Source organism: Triplophysa dalaica, chromosome 8 (genome assembly GCF_015846415.1).
Source record: "Triplophysa dalaica isolate WHDGS20190420 chromosome 8, ASM1584641v1, whole genome shotgun sequence".
Lineage (NCBI taxonomy): Eukaryota > Metazoa > Chordata > Actinopteri > Cypriniformes > Nemacheilidae > Triplophysa > Triplophysa dalaica.
Genome location: NC_079549.1, coordinates 17,665,597 through 17,687,098, shown reverse-complemented (window position 1 = coordinate 17,687,098; position 21,502 = coordinate 17,665,597). Strand labels below are relative to the sequence as shown.

Genomic DNA, 21,502 nt, shown 5'->3' with positions numbered 1-21,502 from the left:
ATATTTAATGTCTTGTTGATTCCAAAAACAAAAATACTCAAAAGCATTCATTTTGGAAAATGCAATAGTGCAATATTTGTACAGTACTTTCTATAACCTCAAGGTCATCCAAAACACAAGGAAATTATAATGCTACACAATTTTTATAAAACATAAATGAAACCTTTTACACAAGTTTAAGTGGATCAAAACTGAAATCACCTTTAATTCTGATCTTAACACCCAACTAAGGAACAGATAATGCACTTGATGTAAGATCAAATTCTAAGTGTCACAACCATCAGTTGTGTTGATGCATAAGAACTGCTCCAATAACTATCATTTCAGAGACATTTTACCTTTCACTGTATGAAACAGAAAGCAGCAAAGAGGGTCATCAAGGTGCTTTGCGAATATACAAACTCTTAATCATTCTTCACAGGTGTTTGTGTGTCCACAGTCTTCAAAGCACAAAGGATTGTGTGTGTCTGTAATGTCTGGGCTGAGGAGACAAATGATCAATGGTCATTGTATAAGTTTTTTTTAACCTCTACATAATAAATGTGATGTGTGTCGTTTTTTCACTGTTTAAATATTTTCTCCTAACTCCTGTTTTTCACCTATTTAATTAGCGAAGAGGTTGATTTCCATAAACTAAATGTAAACAGTGTCGCTGCTGTGTTTGTATGAGCTTCACCAGTCTGACACATGAACAATGGTTCAATCAATGGTGTGGAGCTGGAGGGATCTGTTTGGCTGACCAATGGAAGACAAAGGGAAACTAAGAAAGACAGTGAAAACTATCACACACATCACATTTAATATTAATTTGATTAACAAAGTTAACTTGAATAAGCCTAGTGAACGAAGTATAAAAATGTAAAAAATGTCAGGACTTACATCTGTTGGAGGGTTACAGCTGGTCTCAGCTCTGAAATGTAATAACCATCTTGTTTAGTCCATAATATATATTTTTGTTTTATATGTTAAAAGGCTAGGTTTGCATTTTAAGTGCATTATAAAAGATACCTTTGCTTTTTGTCTCCTTCACTCTCTGTTGGCAAATGCAAGAATTTCAATAGAGTATCAAGATACGAAAGTGGAATATAAAGTTTCTCATCAATCTGTATGGTTTTGACTGAAGTTGAACTCACTCTGACGACAGCAACAACAGCATCCTCTCTTGCAGCAGAGACAGAGGGCTAGAATGAAAGAGAGAAGAAGCAAGAAGGCTCCCACTCCTACAGCTATAACCAAAGTCAGGTTTAACTCAACTGAAACAGGGCAAGACAAAAACATTTGTTGTTAACCTTGAATGTTAAGTTGTCAGGTTATTTCTCAATATTTATATTTTTGAAAATGCCCACAAAATACTGGTTAATATCTTTATACAAATAAATGTGAGTATGGACTACTTTATTTCAAAAGATCGAAATAATATTTGAGCTGTCATTATATTATCAATCTGTGCTTTACTTACATTCTGTTATCATCATATGCTGACCGGCACAACTTTTTGGTGCTCCCACCCCATTGGATGCTTCACATCGATACTGTCCCTCATCAGATTTGGAGACACTCTTGAACTTCTTTTCACAAGCAAGGAAGGAAACAGCAGATGTAAAACAAACATGTCATGTAATGAAGGTATCAAAGCCAAACTATAATCAGTGTTGTCTTTACATGTCAACCATCAGCGGAAAAGGTTGCCGGAAGTTTATTTTGTTTTATTCTATAACATGGTCCAGAGGGTTGCCCACTTGGGTCCTCTGTGATACTTATTGTGGCCAAGTTAGAGAAAGAGATTGAAACTAACCAGAGTCCCTGTTTTGGGGTCCAGGCTGTAGTTGATTTCAGGGGCTGTATTCAATAGTTTGTTGTCTTTGTACCAGCTGTAGGTGGCAGGGGGAACACTCAGTTTGTCTTTGCAGTGCATCTCGACGGAATAACCTCTCACAACTGTTTCTGGGACGTCACATGACGGTGCATGTGGGGGCACTGTTGGCGTAAGATGCATTAGCCCTACATCATTTTTAATGCTTAATGGTAAAAACAATGCGTTCAAAACAAAATGATAAAAAAACCTCTCACCAAGCACACTGAGAGTGACCATGACTTCCCCTAGGTTGATTTTGTCATGGCGGGCTGTGACCTCACATTGATACACGCCTGAGTCTTTCTGTGTAACACCACGAAGGGTCACCGTTGCTCCGTCAATGGATGCACGTCCTTTAAATGAATCTGGTTATGGTATGTAAAGAAAATTAAGATTTGCTTAAGACAAAGACTTATTCTGCAAGAACTATCATTGATGTGATTGACAACTAATGGGTAAAAAATGTGTAAGTGTCTACTAGTGAGCAAAACAATAACACACCTGTAAATTCACCATCAAAATAAACATACGATACATCTTTGGCCCTCTTCTTCCATTCAACACGAGGGTTTGTTTCTCTCTCTGTTCTGAACTCACAAGACAGTATGGCATCTTTTGCAACAACAAATAAAAAGTCAGCTTATATGGTCTAAGAGCTCTTATACTGTATAACTCAACACTGAACTAAGTGTAATCAACTTACTTGTGTTTTCATGGACCTCCAATTTCGGTTTTCTGGTTGTCACGGTAACAGAAGCTGAAATAGAAACTGCAGAAGACAAGAGATGCTAGATTTATGCAACACTCCACATTATTTCATATCATGATTTACAGTGGAAGGTACAGAGCATGCAGTTATATTCTTATTAACTTAAAGGGCACTTTTATTTATTAAAATTATCACTTTTATTATAAAAACTTTTATGCAGACGCTTTTATCACTTTTATTACTTCAATTTTATTACTTTTCTTACATAATTCTGATCAGCTGGTTTTCAAGACCTGGACAAAATGAATATGCAGACGTTTATGCATGCACGCACACTCCCTGCTTCAATCACCTTTTTTCTCTGGTTTCTAAAAAAATGTGTATAACAACTTTTTCAGTTTTAGAGCTTTTAAGTTTTCGTTTAATTGTGTAAAGTGATTCATATAACACAAAACATAACTTAAACTAATTACTGCTCTGGCTGTGCCAGGAGCAGGGATGTATAGGAATGTCTGTAATGGATGTTCTGACAAACTCCAGCTTTGGATAGTGGGGGTGGTAGAGCAGCCCTGATAACCTCCTAAAACACAGAAACCTTCTCATGCATTTCTGGAGAAAAGTGTGAGAAAATGTCTTTTGTTTTCTAGATGGTTCGTTTTTTTACCCAAAACCAGGCAAAGAAAAAAAAACATACTTATACCACAACCTAATGCAAAAGGTAAAATCTTTCATTTTTAGCTGCCACAGTATTTTTCAGAAAATAATAATACAATCTTTATAGGACAAATGACCATTGCCAATAAAGTATTACATAGGCCTAATTTGCACAAATTTGTAACAGTAATATACACTGTAAAGATTATAGGGTGGGATCGAGATTTTCTCATGGCATGCTCAGCATGCTGTCTTGGTAATCACGATAATGACCAGTACACATGATTCAGTCAAAGGGCATCTACAACAAGAAAGAGTCTCTGCCACATCAGAGTGATGTGGACAACATCTTCACGGACATTTAATCACCCTCAGAATCTCATGTGTTCAAATGCTGCTTAAGAAGTTTGTTTGCGTCTTACAGGACCCCCACCCACCCTATCCAGACCCTCAAAGCATTCATCTAACTTTCAAACAACCCCCACACACGGTGAAAAAATAATTGTATTGCAAGAAAGACCTAAATGAACGAGATATAAAATTGAAGGAAACCTTTTGGTAAAATGTAAATAATTCAAATGATGAATGAAAGTTATTACTAAGTGTTTTTTCTACTCACTCTTTGTAATAATATAGCGTTCTAGTTGCGGACAAAATTTTATGTTTTTTTAAAACGCATCCAGAATATCATGCAACATTTCAAACGCAAGTATTCTTACCGTAGAGTAGAAACAGAAGAGCAGGGAAAGTTGATATCTGTGTTATGGTCATCCTCAGGTTGTCCGACTACTTTGGGAGCGCGTGGAAACTGGTGCGAGATACTTCGCGCTGTTCAGAAGTTATTGACGACGGGTGCGCGCTCCCATCAAAGAGCAGAGAACTGCGCAGGCACAGCGCAGATGCAATTCATATTGTCATTACTTTGGTAGGCTACAATTAAAATATTTTGTATATTTCCTCTCAAAACGGAGGATCAGAAGCGCATACGAAACAAGTTATGAAGACAATTAAATAGGCCTTCAAAAGAATTTGCGAAAAAGGACAAACAAGTTTATCAAAAAGTTTATCAATAACTTTAGCTTAAGTAGGCCAGATGTGATATAAATATGAAGTATATATTAAGAACATACATTGTTTCTTCACGTTTACACAAGTTTAACATGCAGGTTACTATAAAGCAAATAACCGACTTTGTGATTAATCCACACATAGGCCTGTGATATTCACCCAGTACTGATGATTTACCACTCGTGTAATAATTTGACATTTCTGAAGAGAACCATATAAATAAATCATCTTTTTCATAATCACATCCATGTTATTATAATTTTTAAGAGACAACTACGTTAATGTGATGTAAACATATATAAGAATAACGATATATTTCCTTTTTCTCAGCCATAACCAAGAGTTTTTCCAACCTACCTGTTTTATTGACTTTTTTGTTTTGCGCTTTTATCATTTACAGTTTTTGAGGCCTTTCATTGAACTACACATATGATGTGAAACATGATTTCTAATGTTCTTCGATTGTTCTCATGATTCTTTATTTAATCATCTCTTAATAAATCAGAAAAGCAGCCTTCTTGGGATATGTTTGGCAAATGGATGCATTACTCTTACTGGTTCTCAGCGTAACAGGTATAATCCAGCTGTGACCATCATTAAAACACTGTCTACTGTATGTGTATAAACAGGTCACTAAATGGCTATAATCTTTGTTGTAGACACAGCTAAGATTAACTTAATTAATATTGATCTTATCTCATGTACAGATTTATAATTTAAATTTTGTCTCATTTTCTATCTTGGCTGAATGAAGATAATGTTTGGAGGAATTTGCTTTTGATTTTCTTCTTTTTGTTATGTATTCTTTTTAAACTGGAGAGTAACACCTAGCGCATGCTTTACATTTTATATTTTTATATTTATGGTTGGGTCCTCATCAGTAGAATACTTTAACTATTATGCTTAATACCTTTATCTTAGGTTTTACATACATAATTATTAATTACTGATTGTGGCAAGGGGGCGTGGTTTAGCACGGTCTGCGGCAGAGGGGCGTGTCGGGAGAACGACGGTGAGTAAGCAGATCAACGCTATATTGAAAACACCTGCTTCTCGTTCTAGTAATTGGCGAGGAGACGCATTTAAGGCACGAAGGAGGAAGCAGACAGAGAGAGAGAAACAGGCTGGGAAACGATGGTACTCGGGAGATACAGAGACGGTGCGTCCAGGATATACCCGAGCAGAAAGATTCATCAACAGAAGAGTTGTAGAACGGACAGAGAGAACGGGTCTTTGAACCCGGAAGTGTTATTATTATATGTGGAATTAAATTTACGTGTTTCCCAGCCACGCCGACCCCGCCTCCTTTCTGCCTTCGTATCGAACATTGTTACTCTGGTGCCGAAACCCGGGAAGAGAGGAGGCGGGGTCGTTTCTCTCTCTCTGTCTGCTCTCTCTGTCCTCCTTCGTGCCTTAAATGCGTCTCATCGCCAATTACTACAACGAGAAGCAGGTGTTTTCAGTATAGCGTTGATCTGCTTACTCACCGTCGTTCTCCCAACACGCCCCTCTGCCGCAGACCGTGCTAAACCACGCCCCCCTTGCCACACTGATCATAATTGTTCTCTGTAGCTTCAGTCAATCCATCACCACAGGATGAAGACTCACTGCTTATAGCTCAGCTTTTTAATCATGTGACAAATAAATATGCTTTCCCAGTAGTTATTATTGAGCCTATATTACAGCAGCAAGAATCAGAGAAAACCCGTCTGACTGATGAATCAGATAAGGTGAATCCTGATGTCGTATCTGGAACCAGAGAAAGAATATGGACCCGAGTAGCAGTAAAGGCAGAAATATTCGAAGAACGTGTTCTGAATGCAAACTTGATGAAAGAGATCCCAGAGACACTGCTTGAGCCTAAATCCGAAATATGTACCTGTACCTGTAGAAAAAAACAAAAAAACATAATATACATGTGGAAGAGCAAGAGCCTGAAATAGTAAAACATGTAAGGCAGAGAATTTAATTGAGGATGCCAATAACGTTGGAAGATCCAGAATTGTTGTGATGTACATTTTAGATGTTTTATCTGACACAAATTGTTCAGCAATTGAGCCTTAACCGAGACATCCAAAATATAGGGATGATACTCTAAATTTTACTAAACATGAACAGAAATAAAGTCATGTAACATTTTTATGGTGTTAGCTTATTAGTTATGGTTTAAGCATTCATTTAGTATATTCATTTAAAATATTTGTTGTTGCTTAATTAAAACGAGCTGACACTCACTTCTTGACTATTTATTAAAAAGTTACAATTACACGTTTAAGTTTCTCATTAACTTTTAATACTTATTCTTTCATGTTATTTTCATTTCATCATAATTAAATTCATTGTACAGTAATAATATATTCAATATTTTACCTTTATGCATTTTGAAAGTCATCAATTTTCATAATTCATATTCTCATTATACAATGCAATTGAAGTTTTCAAGACCTTTATCACTCATAAGACATTGGAACTGAGAGGAGTTGAGGGTGGGATCGGGTGGAGGAGAATCCTCCTCATACAGCAGAGGCTTAGAAGTAATAAGCAGTGAGAGGGACACAACACCCGGATAGTTTATTTTTAATTGTTGATAACCAAATATTTGAAAAATAGAGCAGTTTGCAGTGAGATATGACTAAACTAGCTGTGTGGTTAAAACTTGACTGACCTTGAACAAGTTGGGTCCATACCAGCATCTGAAGCTGCTTGTGGAGACTCTGGATATAGTACAGTAACAGAACTGACTGGCTCATCACTATAGATCTCTGAAGGTCACGCGAGCATTAAATGCATGGATTTCAAAAATGGAATGATGATTTTCAAAAGCTCAGTAAAATCACATACTAAATTAATAACATTAAATAACCAGGCGGTAGACGCAAAGTGATGAAGTAGCGCAGTTATGCAAAGTGGGCGTGTTTTGAAGCTTAAAAACTGAGTGTACCTGTTTTTATCTGAAGTGATCGAGTTTTCCCTCTAACCTTTTTAAGTCAACTGAATAAACTTGTGAAGAAATACAGACTGTTCTCTTATTTTTTGTCTCTTTTTACATTTATAAAAGAACCTTAACATTACACTTTAAACGATTTGAAAACTATCAGTTGTGCATAAAGGGAAAGTTCAAGATTTGCATTAATGAGTACTCAAAATGTGAACTGATTAACACCTCTAGACATCTAATCATCAATTCACTTCTTTTCAAAAGAAATAAGCCTAGCAAGGAATGTTTCAGCTTATAGTCCATTTAAGCCCACATCAGAAAATAGAGAATAGATAAAAAATTAGCTGTTACTAATTTAACCCCAGATCATGTTGATTGCTTCTTGCATTGTTTAATAAAGACACATTACTAGTGGTGTATATAAGTCACATTTTTATTTTAACAAAAATCAACAAAAACTCCTGACAAAAACGTATTAACATATTCTTTTTCTGTTACACATATTCTTTTTCTGTTACACATATTCTCTTTCTGTTGCACATATTCTTTTTCTGTTGCACATATTCTTTTTCTGTTACACATATTCTCTTTCTGTTGCACATATTCTTTTTCTGTTGCACATAATCTTTTTCTGTTACACATAATCTTTTCTGTTACACATAATCTTTTCTGTTACACATAATCTTTTCTGTTACACATATTCTTTTTCTGTTGCACATATTCTTTTTCTGTTGCACATAATCTTTTCTGTTACACAATGTTTTTCTGTTACACATAAATCTTTTCCTGTTACACAAAATCTTTTTCTGTCACACATAATCTTTTTCTGTTACACATAATCTTTTTCTGTTGCACATATTCCTCTTTCTGTTGCACAAAAACTTAATTGGATTCCGCTTCATTTGGCATAATATCTATGGAAACCCGGGCTCTTCTTAACAAAAAGCCCATAGTCCATGCCTGTCTGCAGAGACAAATATGAAAAAGATATTAATCACTGTAACTGTCGCTGTTATAGCACTGAAAACATGAACCATCACATTCAGATCTAAAACCTCAGAGACAAACTGAAATCAAATGTAACATTGATAGTGACATGTGCAGGTGTTTTGGCAACTAGAGGCACATACTTCAGTCCTGACGGGTCTCCTCGGCGCTGCCGTTGGTGGACGCGGCTGGAGAGGTCTGGATGGTGGAAAACATGGTAGAAGTGGACGTGATCCTGCAAACAAGCCAGAACAAGACAATTAAATAAAATATGCATTTGCAGCAAGTGGGCATTAGACTTCTAAACAGTCCATGAAGACTTGAGGTGAAGACTTAAGATCATTTAAGGTTCTGTGATGTAAACGGTTTAGTGATCCTCGTATCTCTCCTACAATATGTGAAGCTCACTCACCTCCGGGGGTCTCCAGGCCTGCAAGAAGCAGCCGAGGGCGCAAAGGCTCAAGCTGAGGGCGCCCTCTATTGAGCAGTTGTGGAAGCGTCAACTGCAGAAGCAAAATGCTTACTGCAGACACTGTGTCCCTCGCAGGCATTTTACAATTTGTTATTAAGTTTAGAACTATATTAAAATGACCTTTATGGTTACCATTAGCCTGTTAAAGCATTGAATCAGTCGCTAATAACTTTACAGTGACTGTTTATTCATTCATTACCTTTCGCGCGGCCTGTTTCCTCTTCCACAGGTCCACCGCAGAGAGAGGAATGATCTCTTCTCTCTTAGCTAAGTCCATAACGATAAATCAGTCAATAAGACTTTCTGATGCAAAGATGATTGAAGGCATGCACACACAAAATCTATAACAAACACTTACGTGGACTTCTGTGGATTGGAGGCAGTCGCACTTCATCGCAAAATGAGCGTCTGAAAGTAGAGTAAAAAGATTAAAATAGAGACTCTTTCATGTATGTTGTTAATTATGTCTAGAATGATACTTTACCTCGACTCGTCCACCTGGTACGGGCGAGGATATCTCCGCCTGAAATCCATCTCTACAATTAATCAAGGACACGAAACTCATCAAATGACTATAAAAACTGATCAAGCCTATAGAGTGAGTTGTACAGCGACAATGTTTGTATAATTTAAAAAATACCGTAACCGTGGTAACCAGAGCCGTCGAAAGATGCCAGGTGTTCTACCGCACAGGGCATCGAGCACCAAAAGGCCTCGCTCCTGAACTGAATTTTTTTTACTATTTCTCACCCAGCAAAATAAAATGTTTGATCTGTCTGCGTCTATCTATGATTTCATAATACATTAATAAATTTATAACATTATTTTGTTAATTTCGATAAGTCCTAATGTACGTGCTGCGTGCTCGCTCCATGTCGTGCACGTTCTATGTACGTATCTGCTGACTCTGAGGAAGAATTAAAAATGGCGGCTGCAGCACGAGAGCTTGATCGATTTCATCGACACGAGTCATGCGGCGAAAAAAAGAAAAGAGAGAAGAATTCCAGAATAAATCTAAGAGGATTATTCATTAAATTTGTGAAACTAAACGTTAGCCACCATGAAGATGCCACTATCAACACTTCTGCTGTTACTACCGTCGAGCCCCGAGAAGACATAACTTTAGTTCAGGGTGAGTAATAAATGTCCGTTGAAAACATTTATAAAAAGGTTTGACATTTTTCGTTACATTGAACCAAGCTTTTTTTCTTCAAACTTTGTAAGGCGGCAGTTTATAATAAGTTATTTTTCTAAAACGGTTTTAAATAAAAATAACTGTCAATAGGTTCCACATTTTGTCACTGTCAAATGTGTGAACGTCTAAATAATAATATACATGAGTATAGCCTAAAAAAGTTCAGGGAGTTGTAAGGAATCGCACTTCAACATGTCAAAATAAAGTGAAAGCTGACTTGAGCCGCGAGGTATTGATTTACTGTTAATGTGTTAATCCATCTGATTTGTCCAATTCAGTGTACAGTTAATGTGAATGATAAAGTTTCCATGTTAAATTATGCTGTTAAATTTACTTAACGAAGAGCCGCGAAGGCATTACTGATCAAATAAGAGCCCATCTGGATATATCATATGGATGTGTACAGTAATGGTTTACCCTCTTTAATCTAATGCTGTTAAATTGCTGAAATATCCACAGCAACAAAGAGGCCGGATGATCTGTCCTTCAAATGCGTGTGAAAGTTGCGAACGTTGGAATAACGATAAACTCACTGCAAATTTGTTTTGGAAAATCGTCTTAAAACTTTCTAAAAAACATTATTTCCTCCAGGGGGCCTCGCACAGCAAGTTCGCACAGGGCATCGCGACATTTGCATTTAATCATTTAGCAGACGCTTTATCCAAAGCAATTTACAAATGAAAGAGAATTTTTCATTTTCTCGGTGAGCTATAAACAATAATTTTTGACAAAAATTTTGATCATTTTTGAAGTAGCTGATGAAGTGGCTGATATTCGTTTCTTGCATGACTGCATGAGAGAAGTAAATCGGAAAAGATAATTTGGCACAAACTATAACTGATAGAATTTTTTTAAACTACAATACTGATTTCTTGTTATTAATTCAATGAAAAGTTGTAAATAGAAAAATTAGAACTTTATTTAAACAAAAACTGCTCTAGCTGCTTTCTTGGCCGCCATTTTGTCTTTTTAACTCGACCTTGCTCAACCAATCACATCTCCCCCGTGAGCACATGCATAGAATTGTGGGACATTGAAGGCAGCGAAAGATACTTCTACGCTTACTTCAAAAATCGACCTGATGGAGGTATCTCAGGAGACAGCAAAGCAAACATTTGATTCAGACGTTCCTTGATGCCTTCCTACCTTGAAATGCTGCCTCCAAAGGCAGCCTTTTAGAGCTTTCAGACGCAGCCAATGTTAAATCCTCACAAAGCTTACAGCTGAAGTCTCACAAAGGCTTTAAACAGGCGTTGATACGCTAATAGTTCTCATCACTATAAGCCTTACATGGAGACTTTTTTCCATTCCATCATCTGTCCAGGAATGCCAGGATTTCCATGTTTCAATGCATCATCCAGAGGATAAAGAGAGATAGAGAGACAGTCTGGGCTGACGGATTGGTCGAACGTTTGTAGTGAGGCCAGAAGCAGCCCAGTGGCCCAGTGACCCCACTCACTGCATGTGCCTCTGAATCTACAAAAATGAATCTCTTCTCTTCGGAGCACTTGGTCTTAAAGTCTATACAGAGGATGCAGGAGAATAAAACAAAGAGAATACTTTGTGAATCAGATGCAAAGAGAATTACAATCCAGAGATTTTTGTGAATGCTTCAAATATTACCATCAGAAAATCTAAAGCCTAACGCCCCCTTCATTACACAGATATGGGGATATGGGGTTGCATATGGGGAAGACATGTTGTTCTTCGTGGTTGAGTCAGTTTACAATTTTACCCCAGCAGCTGTGTTTTGCTACCGAGTGTCGATGAAAGATTTGCGGTGACTACCGGTAATCCAAAAAACACTCATATCATTGTAGTCACAAATGAATGCTTACAGTCTCTGCACTGCTTGTTTTCACACATTACCAAATGAGCATGCTCTGAAGCAATGATCTTAGATATTTTTAAGGGGTCATTTCACAAAAACCATACGTTGTCCATGTTTACGTGCTAAAATAGATTCTCTGGTGTATCTGCCAACTCAGAAAACATGAAAAATGACAACTTCTTTTATGTCAGCCTCTATCTCTGCAAACCTGTGAGAAAACGAGCGGTTCAGATTTCGCTCACTTTCTTACATAGGCATTAGTTCTTATTATAATATTTCCGCCCCTTTTATGAACGTATCCATTCATGGCGCTGCCGCCATTTTTGTTTATGCGTGTCTGAAGTTCTAACACCATGGCAAAAGTAAGCAGAGCAAATCATGCTAACTCTTTTACTGTTGGCTGCACAGACCAACAGAGACCACTGTTCCTAGCCTTACAGTAAACAAGAGAGCAATGGATTTATTTTGTTTTCAATGGAAATACTCCACACTGAACTGAAAGCTCCAAAAAAAAGACATTGTAAGTACTGATATTTTTATAGTAAGAACTCATGGAGGTGTGGCAACATAAAAATAGATGAAATGTCACTTCGACACGTTTGTCCGTTCCCTTTTTGAATATTTATTAAGAGGTTACAATTACACGTTTAAATTTCTCAGATTTCTGACTTGTATTTCTACCGTCTCTGTAAGTCGCTTTGGTTAAAAGCGTCTGCTAAATGACAAAATGTAAATGTCCCTTATGTTGTTTATATTTTCTAAAAATGTTTGACTGCATTTACATTACATTTACATTTAGTCATTTAGCAGACGCTTTTATCCAAAGCGACTTACAAGTGGGGTAGATAATGGAAGCAATTAGGACAGCATAAGTACAACAAAAGCATAAGTGCAATCAAAAAGAAGACTAGTCTCATATAGCCTAACACCGTATACGGAGCCATTCATTTTTTTTTATTTTTTATATAAGAGTAGAGAAGAAAAGAGTCAGAACAGATCAGTCAGATGTTGGCGGAAGAGATGTGTTTTCAGGCGTTTCTTAAAGATGGCTACAGAATCTGCAGATCTTGTAGCAGTGGGCAGATCATTCCACATAGGTGGAACAGATCCGGAGAAGATGCGCGAGAGAGATTTTTTACCTTTATGGGATGGCACCACAAGACGTCGTTCGTTTGCAGAGCGTAGGGATCTGGCGGGTACATATCTCCGCATTAGCGATTTAAGATAAGGTGGTGCCGAACCAGTAGTGGTCTTGTAGGCCAGGAGCAGAGTCTTGAATTTGATGCGAGCGACTACGGGAAGCCAATGTAGCCAATGACTGTTACAATTTTGTCATGGTGTGCATTTAAATTCCTCAAATGTTTATATATATCCTGTACATACTGTATATGGGTAGCTAACGAATAAATCTTACATTTGTCCAATAGTATCACTAAAGCAAAGATGCTGAAGATAAGCTCATTGTAACTGGTGTAAATTGTGCTTGAACGTACTTGCATTTGTATTGTTTGTTTGTTGTATATGTAATTGTGCTTAAGTCTCTGTAATGTTTTATTTACTGTCAGACAGCCTGCTTTAAGAATTATGAACTAAAGTGTTTTCAATTGTTTTCTAGACGGACCAGTATAACTGTTACCTATCGGTAAAACGGCTGACTGCCTTAGTTCATGCTGCTGCTATGTCTTCTGTAATTATATATTACAAGTGAGTTTGCACAATATTTAATTCAGTATTATGTCATGTATAATATTGCTGTTTTCTGATGTTCACATTGTTTGAATTGTTCGGCTTTAGCGGTTATTTGCGGATGTGATTGCCGCAATTTTTCTGCTGAGTCATCAGACATATAGCGCTACATGTAGCCATCACGAACAGGTTTATACTTAATTACTTGTAGATGTATATTATTAAATCATGTTCACTGTATTAGTGTTCATATTGCAATCATAAGGAAAGACATTTGTTATATATTTGTAGGCCTACTAAGCATATTTGCATGACGAGTGCTATTGTTCTTATGTTAATATTATCAGCTGTGGTTGTTGATCATTTGTAAATTGTAATTATTTCTCTTGTTTCTTTGTAGAACACATTTAAACTCATATTGGATACGTGCATAAATTGGATGATTAATAAATGCCTCAAAGACTTCCTTCCTTCACTCTTGATTCTCTGACCGGAATCTGGTTCATACTTTGCCGCCTCAACCAGTTAAATTTTGATAGCAACATAAAGCCAGTATGGACCCAGCAGTAAGTGATGCAGAGACAACAGAAAGACCTTGCAGCAGGACAAATCTGCCACCTCACCTGGATGAATATGAGGTTGGATACCAGGGGACCCTCCTCCTAAAGCTTCTACCTCCTGTCCTAGCCAGCATGGAAGCAGTTCGAGGAAGACGTCTCATAGCGACACCATCTCTCATTCCAGGACCAGCAGGCATTCAGTTACCTCATCAGGCATTTATCTTCCACCAGAGCTCTCTAGTTTCCAGACTGCTGCTTTGGAGGAAGGATTAAGCAGAGGCAGTTTGACAGTCTCAGGCAACAGGTAGAGGAAGATTCACTTGCAGACGGGGAATATCAGTGGCTGCAGACACAAGTTAAAGAAGCTCAGTACATCCAGGAGGAGGCTCTCACAGCAAAGGAGACTTTGTCCAAACGTCTAGAAAGACACAAAAGCTGCAAGAAGCCGAGACTGAGCTAGAGGTAGCGAAGCTTGTATCATACATGCTTACTACAGACTCTGGCTCATCCACTCATCCAATCCCTTCAGGCTCACCAGTTGGCTCTTTGGATCGAACTCTACTCATTCATAGCAGTCCAGCTGCGTGTCCACAGTCTTCCTCCTTGCATCAGCAGCTCTCCTCCCAATTCCCAGTGGTGCCACTGCAGCCCATCACAGCCACACTTAAAAGTCCATATGTGATACAACAGGCATTATTCCCTCCCATGACACCGCATGCTCATCCAGTGCAGCCTCCAGTTACCGGCCGACGGATATCAGCCCTGCCACCTCAGGCTCCAAGCTTTACTCAACCATCCTCATTCGTGCACCTCCCCCACACTGGGCATTCTGGACAGCCGGGTACAGAGCTACTGTTCGCCTCGGCTTATGGCATCCCACAACCTAAGCTCCCAGTGTTTGAAAGTGGTAATGAGAGTGACTTCGCCTTGTTCAAATTGGCATTGGACAATTTGTTGAGTAACCACAGCTATCTTAGTGAGCAATACAAATACCATGTCTTGTTAAGACATTTGAAACTTCCCAGTGCTCAGCAGCTATCTAAAGCCTACATGTATGTGAAAGTGACTAATTTGTCAGTTATGGTGACCCATATCCGAGATATACCTCTGCTTTTAACCCATCCAGAGAGTAGTGAACACACGCACAGCAAGTGGTGAACACACATACACCCAGAGCAGTGGGCAGCTATCGCTGCAGCGCCAGGGGAGCAAGTAGGGGTTAGGTGCCTTGCTCAAGGACACCTCAGTCGTTACGCGCCTGACCTGAGGATCGAACCGGCAACCTTCTGGTCACGAGTCCAACCCTCTAACCATTAGGCCACGACTGCCCCCACGACTGTACCATCCGCATCCATACTCGGCTGCCCTGCAGGCACTTCAAGATAAGTACGGGCAGCCACAACAACTTGTGCAATCAGAGCTGGGCTCCATCATAAACAGTCCGTCACTTAAACTGGGTGATGCAAATGCCTTTGATTCCTTTGCACTTTCTATACAATCATTAGTTGGCATGCTGAGGACTCTTGAAGGCCAGAATGGTTACAAGCTCATGTGTGGCTCTCATGTGGATCGTCTACTAGGCAAGTTGCCACCTGCCTACTGGGAGGGCTTTGTTCAATACTGCCTCAGCAAGAGAATTCTGCAGTTGTATCAGTGACACCCTGCAGAACAATCTACGCTCTGTTGAGATCCTTGAGCCTACCATGAGGAACATGTACAACACTTTGACATGTCAGTATAGTTCATTATCCCATTCACAACAAGAGCCAAAGTCATTATCCAAGACCTCTGGAAGCACAACCTTGGTGAGCATAACCTCATCTGTACAACACATGCGGTTGCAATTATGAAGTAAAATGTAATGAACAAGAGGTTTCATCTCAACATAACTTTCTTTTTTAACGTTAAAAATTTTCACGATCAGTGTGATTTTATTTACTTTTTATTTCTTTAAAATTTATTTCCACACCAGGTATGTGTGTGTGTGTGTGTGTAGCTAATTAATTTGTAATATAGTTTTTTTATACCACTACACCGAACCAGCAGACGGTTTAACAAAAAAAGTTGTCCAATTTACCCTTTTTTTGTAACCACAGGATATTGTTCAGTTTGCAAGAGTGTAGTTCTGAAAACACCCTCGCGTGTGGTTCCCGCCGGTCATTTTGCTCCCTCTCGGTAATCCACTACAGTATGTCGCCCCATTATATATTTCATTCAGAATTTGTTTGTATGGATGTCTTTTTATGCATAAAGCCCACAAAATGTGGTGATCAAATTTTGTCAGAACAACTGGCAGTTGTTTGAAACTTGCACAGGTATTTCTTATACAGATATTATAATTTCGATACAGAAGAGCTGCGATAACGCGTGAAAGTCTGCGCATCTTCAGACTCGGTTTAGCTGACAGTGCAAACTGCCACCTGCCAGTTGTTATGAAAGCCAGCGCTTTTTCTGGCTCTGTTAAGCTGTGAAGTGCCGGGTAGGGGTGGGCGATCTAGAAAAAAATTCAAATCACGATTTTTTCCAGATAGATCACGATTTACGATTTTATCGCGGTTCTTCTTCAAGTTGGTTTTAAGACTATTTTGCAAATTAAAGGGGCTTCAATACAGCCAAACTAAGTCCCCATATAAAAATATACTCTTTACCATTTATATTATGAAGAATATTTTAATCAGGTTAATATTTAATGCAAGTGCAAGACCATAAATCAGCTGTTAGCAAAAAACTTTACATTTTGAATTTTGTTTTTCATCTTGTTGCGGCACTCGGAGTAAAGCTGTGGAATGGGCGTGGAGGATAAATATTTTTGGCTGGGTATTTCGTAACATGGATCTACGACTTTGAGCAGTTTTTTAAAGCCCTCATTTTCCACAGTCTTTATGGGAATCATAAAGAGTTCCTTTCTCAAATGGTTCTTTCGCTAAAGTCGTTGTTTAAGCCTTTTAGTTTCCGTATGCTTGGTTGTACCTGATTTACTCGCGTGGGATCCCTTTATAATTTGACTGTCGGCATTCTCTTTCAGTCCCTTTTATTTTGAGATGGTTAAAAAGGTTCGTTGTGTTGCCTTACGACGCTCGAATCTTATCATTGCCACATTTGCAAATAACTGTTGTTTGGGCCGTGTCAGTTGGGGAAAACCCAAACCATTTCATTATTACTGATGTAGAATTTTTTAGGGACCAAGTCCTCCGTGTTTCCCTCCATCTTCACTGACCGCGTCACTTAATCTTACTGAATTCACAAGCAACGTATACGAGCTTGTTAACATGGCGCAATCTATCGCAAGTATGTTGACGAATTCTATAGAACACTACTATATAGGACGATTTAACGATTTTCCCGAAAAAGTGGATCGTGCAGTCATTTTAATCGTTCACGATCTAATATCGTCATATCGCACACCCCTAGTGCCGGGTCACATGACCTGCCAGTGCCAGGAGTGCCGGGTCATGTGACCCGCCAGTGCCAGGAGTGCTGGGTCACGTGACCTGCCAGCGGCAGCTCCTGCCAGCAAAGCTGAAGATTGAACCCCTATAGGTTATTTGGTGTGAGTTTAATTTGGGCACAGTAGGAGCTTGTAAACGAGTCTCATGTGTGGGACGATCTGTAGTACGCATTTGGGTGCACGTCTCATATTCGTGTACATGCATGCTTTTCAAGTGGTGAAAGAGATTGCTGGTGTTTCCACCTTTGGCTGCAACAACACGGCGACATAGGTCGATGTCGGAGATTTTTAACCCAAACCAGTTCCATACGACAGAGGAGCCCCCCCTTTTTTTTCACTAATTCCTCCTGGTGCTGTAAAACAATCTCATTTTCTGGGCATTCGCTCATCTTTTTCACTCAAATCTCATGTTCAATCTCATGAATTCGCGAACGCAAGCTGCAGTTTCTTATGCACACTTGAATGTTGCTGTGGCGTGTTTGAGTAACGTTCGGCGTGTTGTGCTATAGGCTAACTTGGACTGTTACGGCGCTCTCTGTTTGATTATTAATGCCTGTGTAGCGAGGAGTTGGACATAGAGGACAAAAGATTAAACGTTCAAACTCGACATATCTTCATTAGCAGTGTAAACGGATGACAAATTGAACAAAACGTTGTAAATGCAAAATTAGATTTCACGAATATATAACGTATGCATGATATAGCAAAATTCATATCATGGCGCAAAATATTACAGGTTGTCACGTACATACCGGTATATCGCCCAGTCCTATTACACATATTCTTTTTCTGTTGCACAAAATATATTTGTGTTGCACATATTTCCCTTTCTATTGCACATTAAACTAGTTGGATCCTACTTCATCTGGCAAAATATCCTGGGAAACCCGGGCTGTTCTTTATAAAAAGCCCAAAATCCATTCCAGTCTGCAGAGACAAATATGAAAAAGATATTAATCACTGTAACATTCGCTGTTATAGCATTGAAAACATGAACCATCACATTCAGATCTAAAACTTCAGATACAAACTGAATCAAATGTAACATTGATAGTGACATGTGCAGGTGTTTTGGCAACTAGAGGCACATACTTCAGTCCTGAGGGTTGAACAGGTCTGGATGGTGGGAAACTTGGGAGAAGTGGACGTGATCCTGCAAACAAGCCAGAACAAGACAATTAAATAAAATATGCATTTGCACCAAGTGGGCATTAGACTTCTAAACAGTCCATGAAGACATGAGGTGAAGACTTAAGATCATTTAAGGTTCTGTGATGTAAACGGTTTAGTGATCCTCGTATCTCTCCTACAATATGTGAAGCTCACTCACCTCCGCGGGTCTCCAGGCCTGAAATGCTCAAGCTGAGGGCGCAAAGGCTCAAGCTGAGGGCGCCCTCTATTGAGCACTTAAGGGAGCGTCAACTGCAGAAGCAAAATGCTTACTGCAGACACTGTGTCCTTCGCAGGCACTTATGTGGGTTAAAATACATTCATTTATTACCTTTCGCGCTGCCTGTTTCCTCCTCCACAGGTCCACCGCAGACAGAGGAATGATCTCTTCTCTCTTAGCTAAGTCCATAACGATAAATCAGTCAATAAGACTTTCTGATGCAAAGATGATTGAAGGCATGCACACACAAAATCTATAACAAACACTTACGTGGACTTCTGTGGATGGGAGGAAGTCGCACTTGATCACAAAATAAGCGTCTGAAAGTAGAGTAAAAAGATTAAAATAGAGACTCTTTCATGTATGTTGTTAATTATGTCTAGAATGATACTTTACCTCGACTCGTCCACCTGGTACGGGCGAAGATATCTCTGCCTGTAGTCCATAATAAACGAAGGAAATTAAACTCATGTAATTGCTACAAAACTGATCGTAGTAAAGCGACAATGTTTGTATAATTTAAAAAATACCGTAACCGTGGTAACCAGAGCCGTCGAAAGATGCCAGGTGTTCTACCGCACAGGGCATCGAGCACCAAAAGGCCTCGTGCCTGAACTGAATTTTTTTACTATTTCTCACCCAGCAAAATAAAATGTTTGATGTGTCTGCGTCTATCTATAATTTCATAATACATTCACAAATGTAGAACATTATTTTGTCAATTTCGATAAGTCATAATGTACGTGCTGCGTGCTCGCTACAGGTCGTGCACGTTCTATGTACGTATCTGCTGACTCTGAGGAAGAATTAAAAATGGCGGCTGCAGCACGAGAGCTTGATCGATTTTGTCGACACGACATAAATGAGAAGACATAAATGTCATTTGGTCAATGTCAAATGTTTGAACATCTAAATAATAATATACATGAGTATAGCCTAATTTTGTTTATTGAATGTTGAAGTTCAGCGAGTTGTAAGGAATCGTACTTCAACATGTCAAAATAAAGTGAATGTTGACTCGAGCCAGGAGGCATTGATTTACTGTTAATGTGTTAATCCGTCTGATATGTCCAATTCAGTGTACAGTTCATTTGAATGATAAAGTTTCCATTTTAAATGAGGCTGTTAAATGTACTTAACGAAGAGACGCGAAGGCATTACTGATCAAATAAGAGGCCATCCCTCCCCGATCTGAATATATCTAATGTAGTGGCTGCCGGTCAATAGGGGGCGCTGGGGCGCCTCCCCCTTAAAGTTTGCCAAAAAAGAAAGCTACTTTAATATGGCAACAATAAGTTAAATATATATCGCAAATTAATAACGAAATAAAATATTTTCGTCGAACTATTTAACTGTTAGTCGTATTATCATTTATTAAAAAATAACGAGTGTTTATTTAGGTGCGTTAATTTTTTGGAAGCATGTGATTTGAGGCTGAGTTCTAATTGGCTTGTTTCAACCCTCCCACTTTTGTTGTAAGCGAATCAATATTGTTTTTATATTTTTGGCCTCATGTGATTGGACCGTTCTCAACACTTCTCATTACCGCTCAGCATCAGGTTGCCATTTGACTGACAGCAGGTACTGATTAATGTGGAAGCAAGCGAAATTATCTCGAGATGACAGAAAATTCGGTTTTAACTTTACAAGAATACCCGTTCAAAAGACGTTCGGATGAAGAAAAAAAACGCCTCAAGGAGTTTGGATAACCGCGGGATGTTCCGTGGCTTGGTCGACTTTGCTTTACTTGATGGAGTTTTGAAAGAGCACCTAGAGAATGCCACTGTGTTTAAGGGAACTTCGAAAACCGTGCAGAACGAGCTGTTGGACTGTATGTTGTCTGTTATGAGGGAACACGTAATCCAAGAAGCACAAAGCAGTGGTTTTCTTTCAATCCAGGCCGACGAGACCACTGATATTGCCACACAGTGCCAATTTGTGCTGCGCTACATTGATGCCAAACGTAACTACAGAAGAGTTTTTTTTGCTTATATACCTCGATAGTGCCACCTTGCTTCAAGCAGACAGGTTTGAACAGTACACAGTGGCGTTTCCTCCAGATGCACTGAGTGGGACTTTGAAGGCCTATCCAGTGCTCAATGGGAGTAAGCTAAAGACAAGTCTTTTCAGAGTCTGTCACTCTCCTAAAGATCCTCATCACCACACCCATGACCACAGAAGAGGCTGAGAGGTGTTTCTCAACTTTGAAAAGAGCTAAGACTTTTCTGAGAAATAGCATGACCCAGGATAGGTTAAATGCATTGGCCATACTGTCAGTGGAGAAGAGAAAGGTGACTGAGATAATTGACTTTAACAAGAAGGTCATTGAGAAATTTTCCAGAAAGTCAGAAAGAAAGGAGAGCAAAATTTATTTTCAAATAGTGTTACTGGCCAATGATTAGGTAAATGTTTTTTTTTTAATGGTTTCCTTGATTACTTCATTACTGATAATAAACCCACATTCAATCAAATTCACTGATTCATTGTACATTTATTTAAATGCATAAACATTGACTGACTGTAATAATGATAAATCACCTGATTAATGGCTTTATATATATTAATGGCTTTATAATCTGACAGTTGGATTTTCAGTTTGTTTGCGCCCCCTCAATTTTTTTGCATCAGCCTCCACACTGTAAAAAATTTAAAGTTGACATAACTTAAAATTGTAAGGCAACTTGCTGCACGGCTTTTTTGAGTTTACTC

General features: G+C 38.7%; 1 protein-coding gene and 1 long non-coding RNA gene across 2 annotated transcripts; one reads left to right on the top strand and one right to left on the bottom strand.

Annotated features, from left to right (window-relative positions):
• Positions 1–241: 241 nt before the first annotated feature.
• On the bottom strand, positions 242–7,036 carry jam2b (junctional adhesion molecule 2b). Its single transcript, XM_056754153.1, has 11 exons — positions 6,952–7,036; positions 6,166–6,171; positions 2,559–2,624; positions 2,357–2,467; positions 2,071–2,220; positions 1,796–1,977; positions 1,460–1,568; positions 1,134–1,253; positions 1,009–1,033; positions 880–910; positions 242–481 (listed from the first exon to the last, which is right to left on the bottom strand). The coding sequence occupies exons 1-11, from the start codon at positions 7,034–7,036 to the stop codon at positions 443–445; spliced, it is 924 nt and encodes a 307-aa protein (XP_056610131.1). The 3' UTR covers positions 242–442.
• A 2,536-nt stretch (positions 7,037–9,572) lies between these two features.
• On the top strand, positions 9,573–21,264 carry LOC130428031 (uncharacterized). The gene is made up of 3 exons (XR_008907384.1): positions 9,573–9,815; positions 13,325–13,413; positions 13,796–21,264. It is a non-coding gene; the product is annotated as an uncharacterized LOC130428031 (long non-coding RNA).
• Positions 21,265–21,502: the final 238 nt, after the last annotated feature.

What these genes read in the sequence shown, in the direction of transcription:
- jam2b (XM_056754153.1), bottom strand. Translation starts at nt 7,036, where the DNA reads ATGAGCCAGTCAGTTCTGTTACTGTACTATATCCAGAGTCTCCACAAG. An exon ending in GCATATGATGATAACAGAAT is followed by an intron (nt 1,254 to 1,459) that starts GTAAGTAAAGCA and finishes GCCCTGTTTCAG; the next exon opens with TTGAGTTAAACCTGACTTTG. An exon ending in GAAGGAGACAAAAAGCAAAG is followed by an intron (nt 911 to 1,008) that starts GTATCTTTTATA and finishes ATTACATTTCAG; the next exon opens with AGCTGAGACCAGCTGTAACC.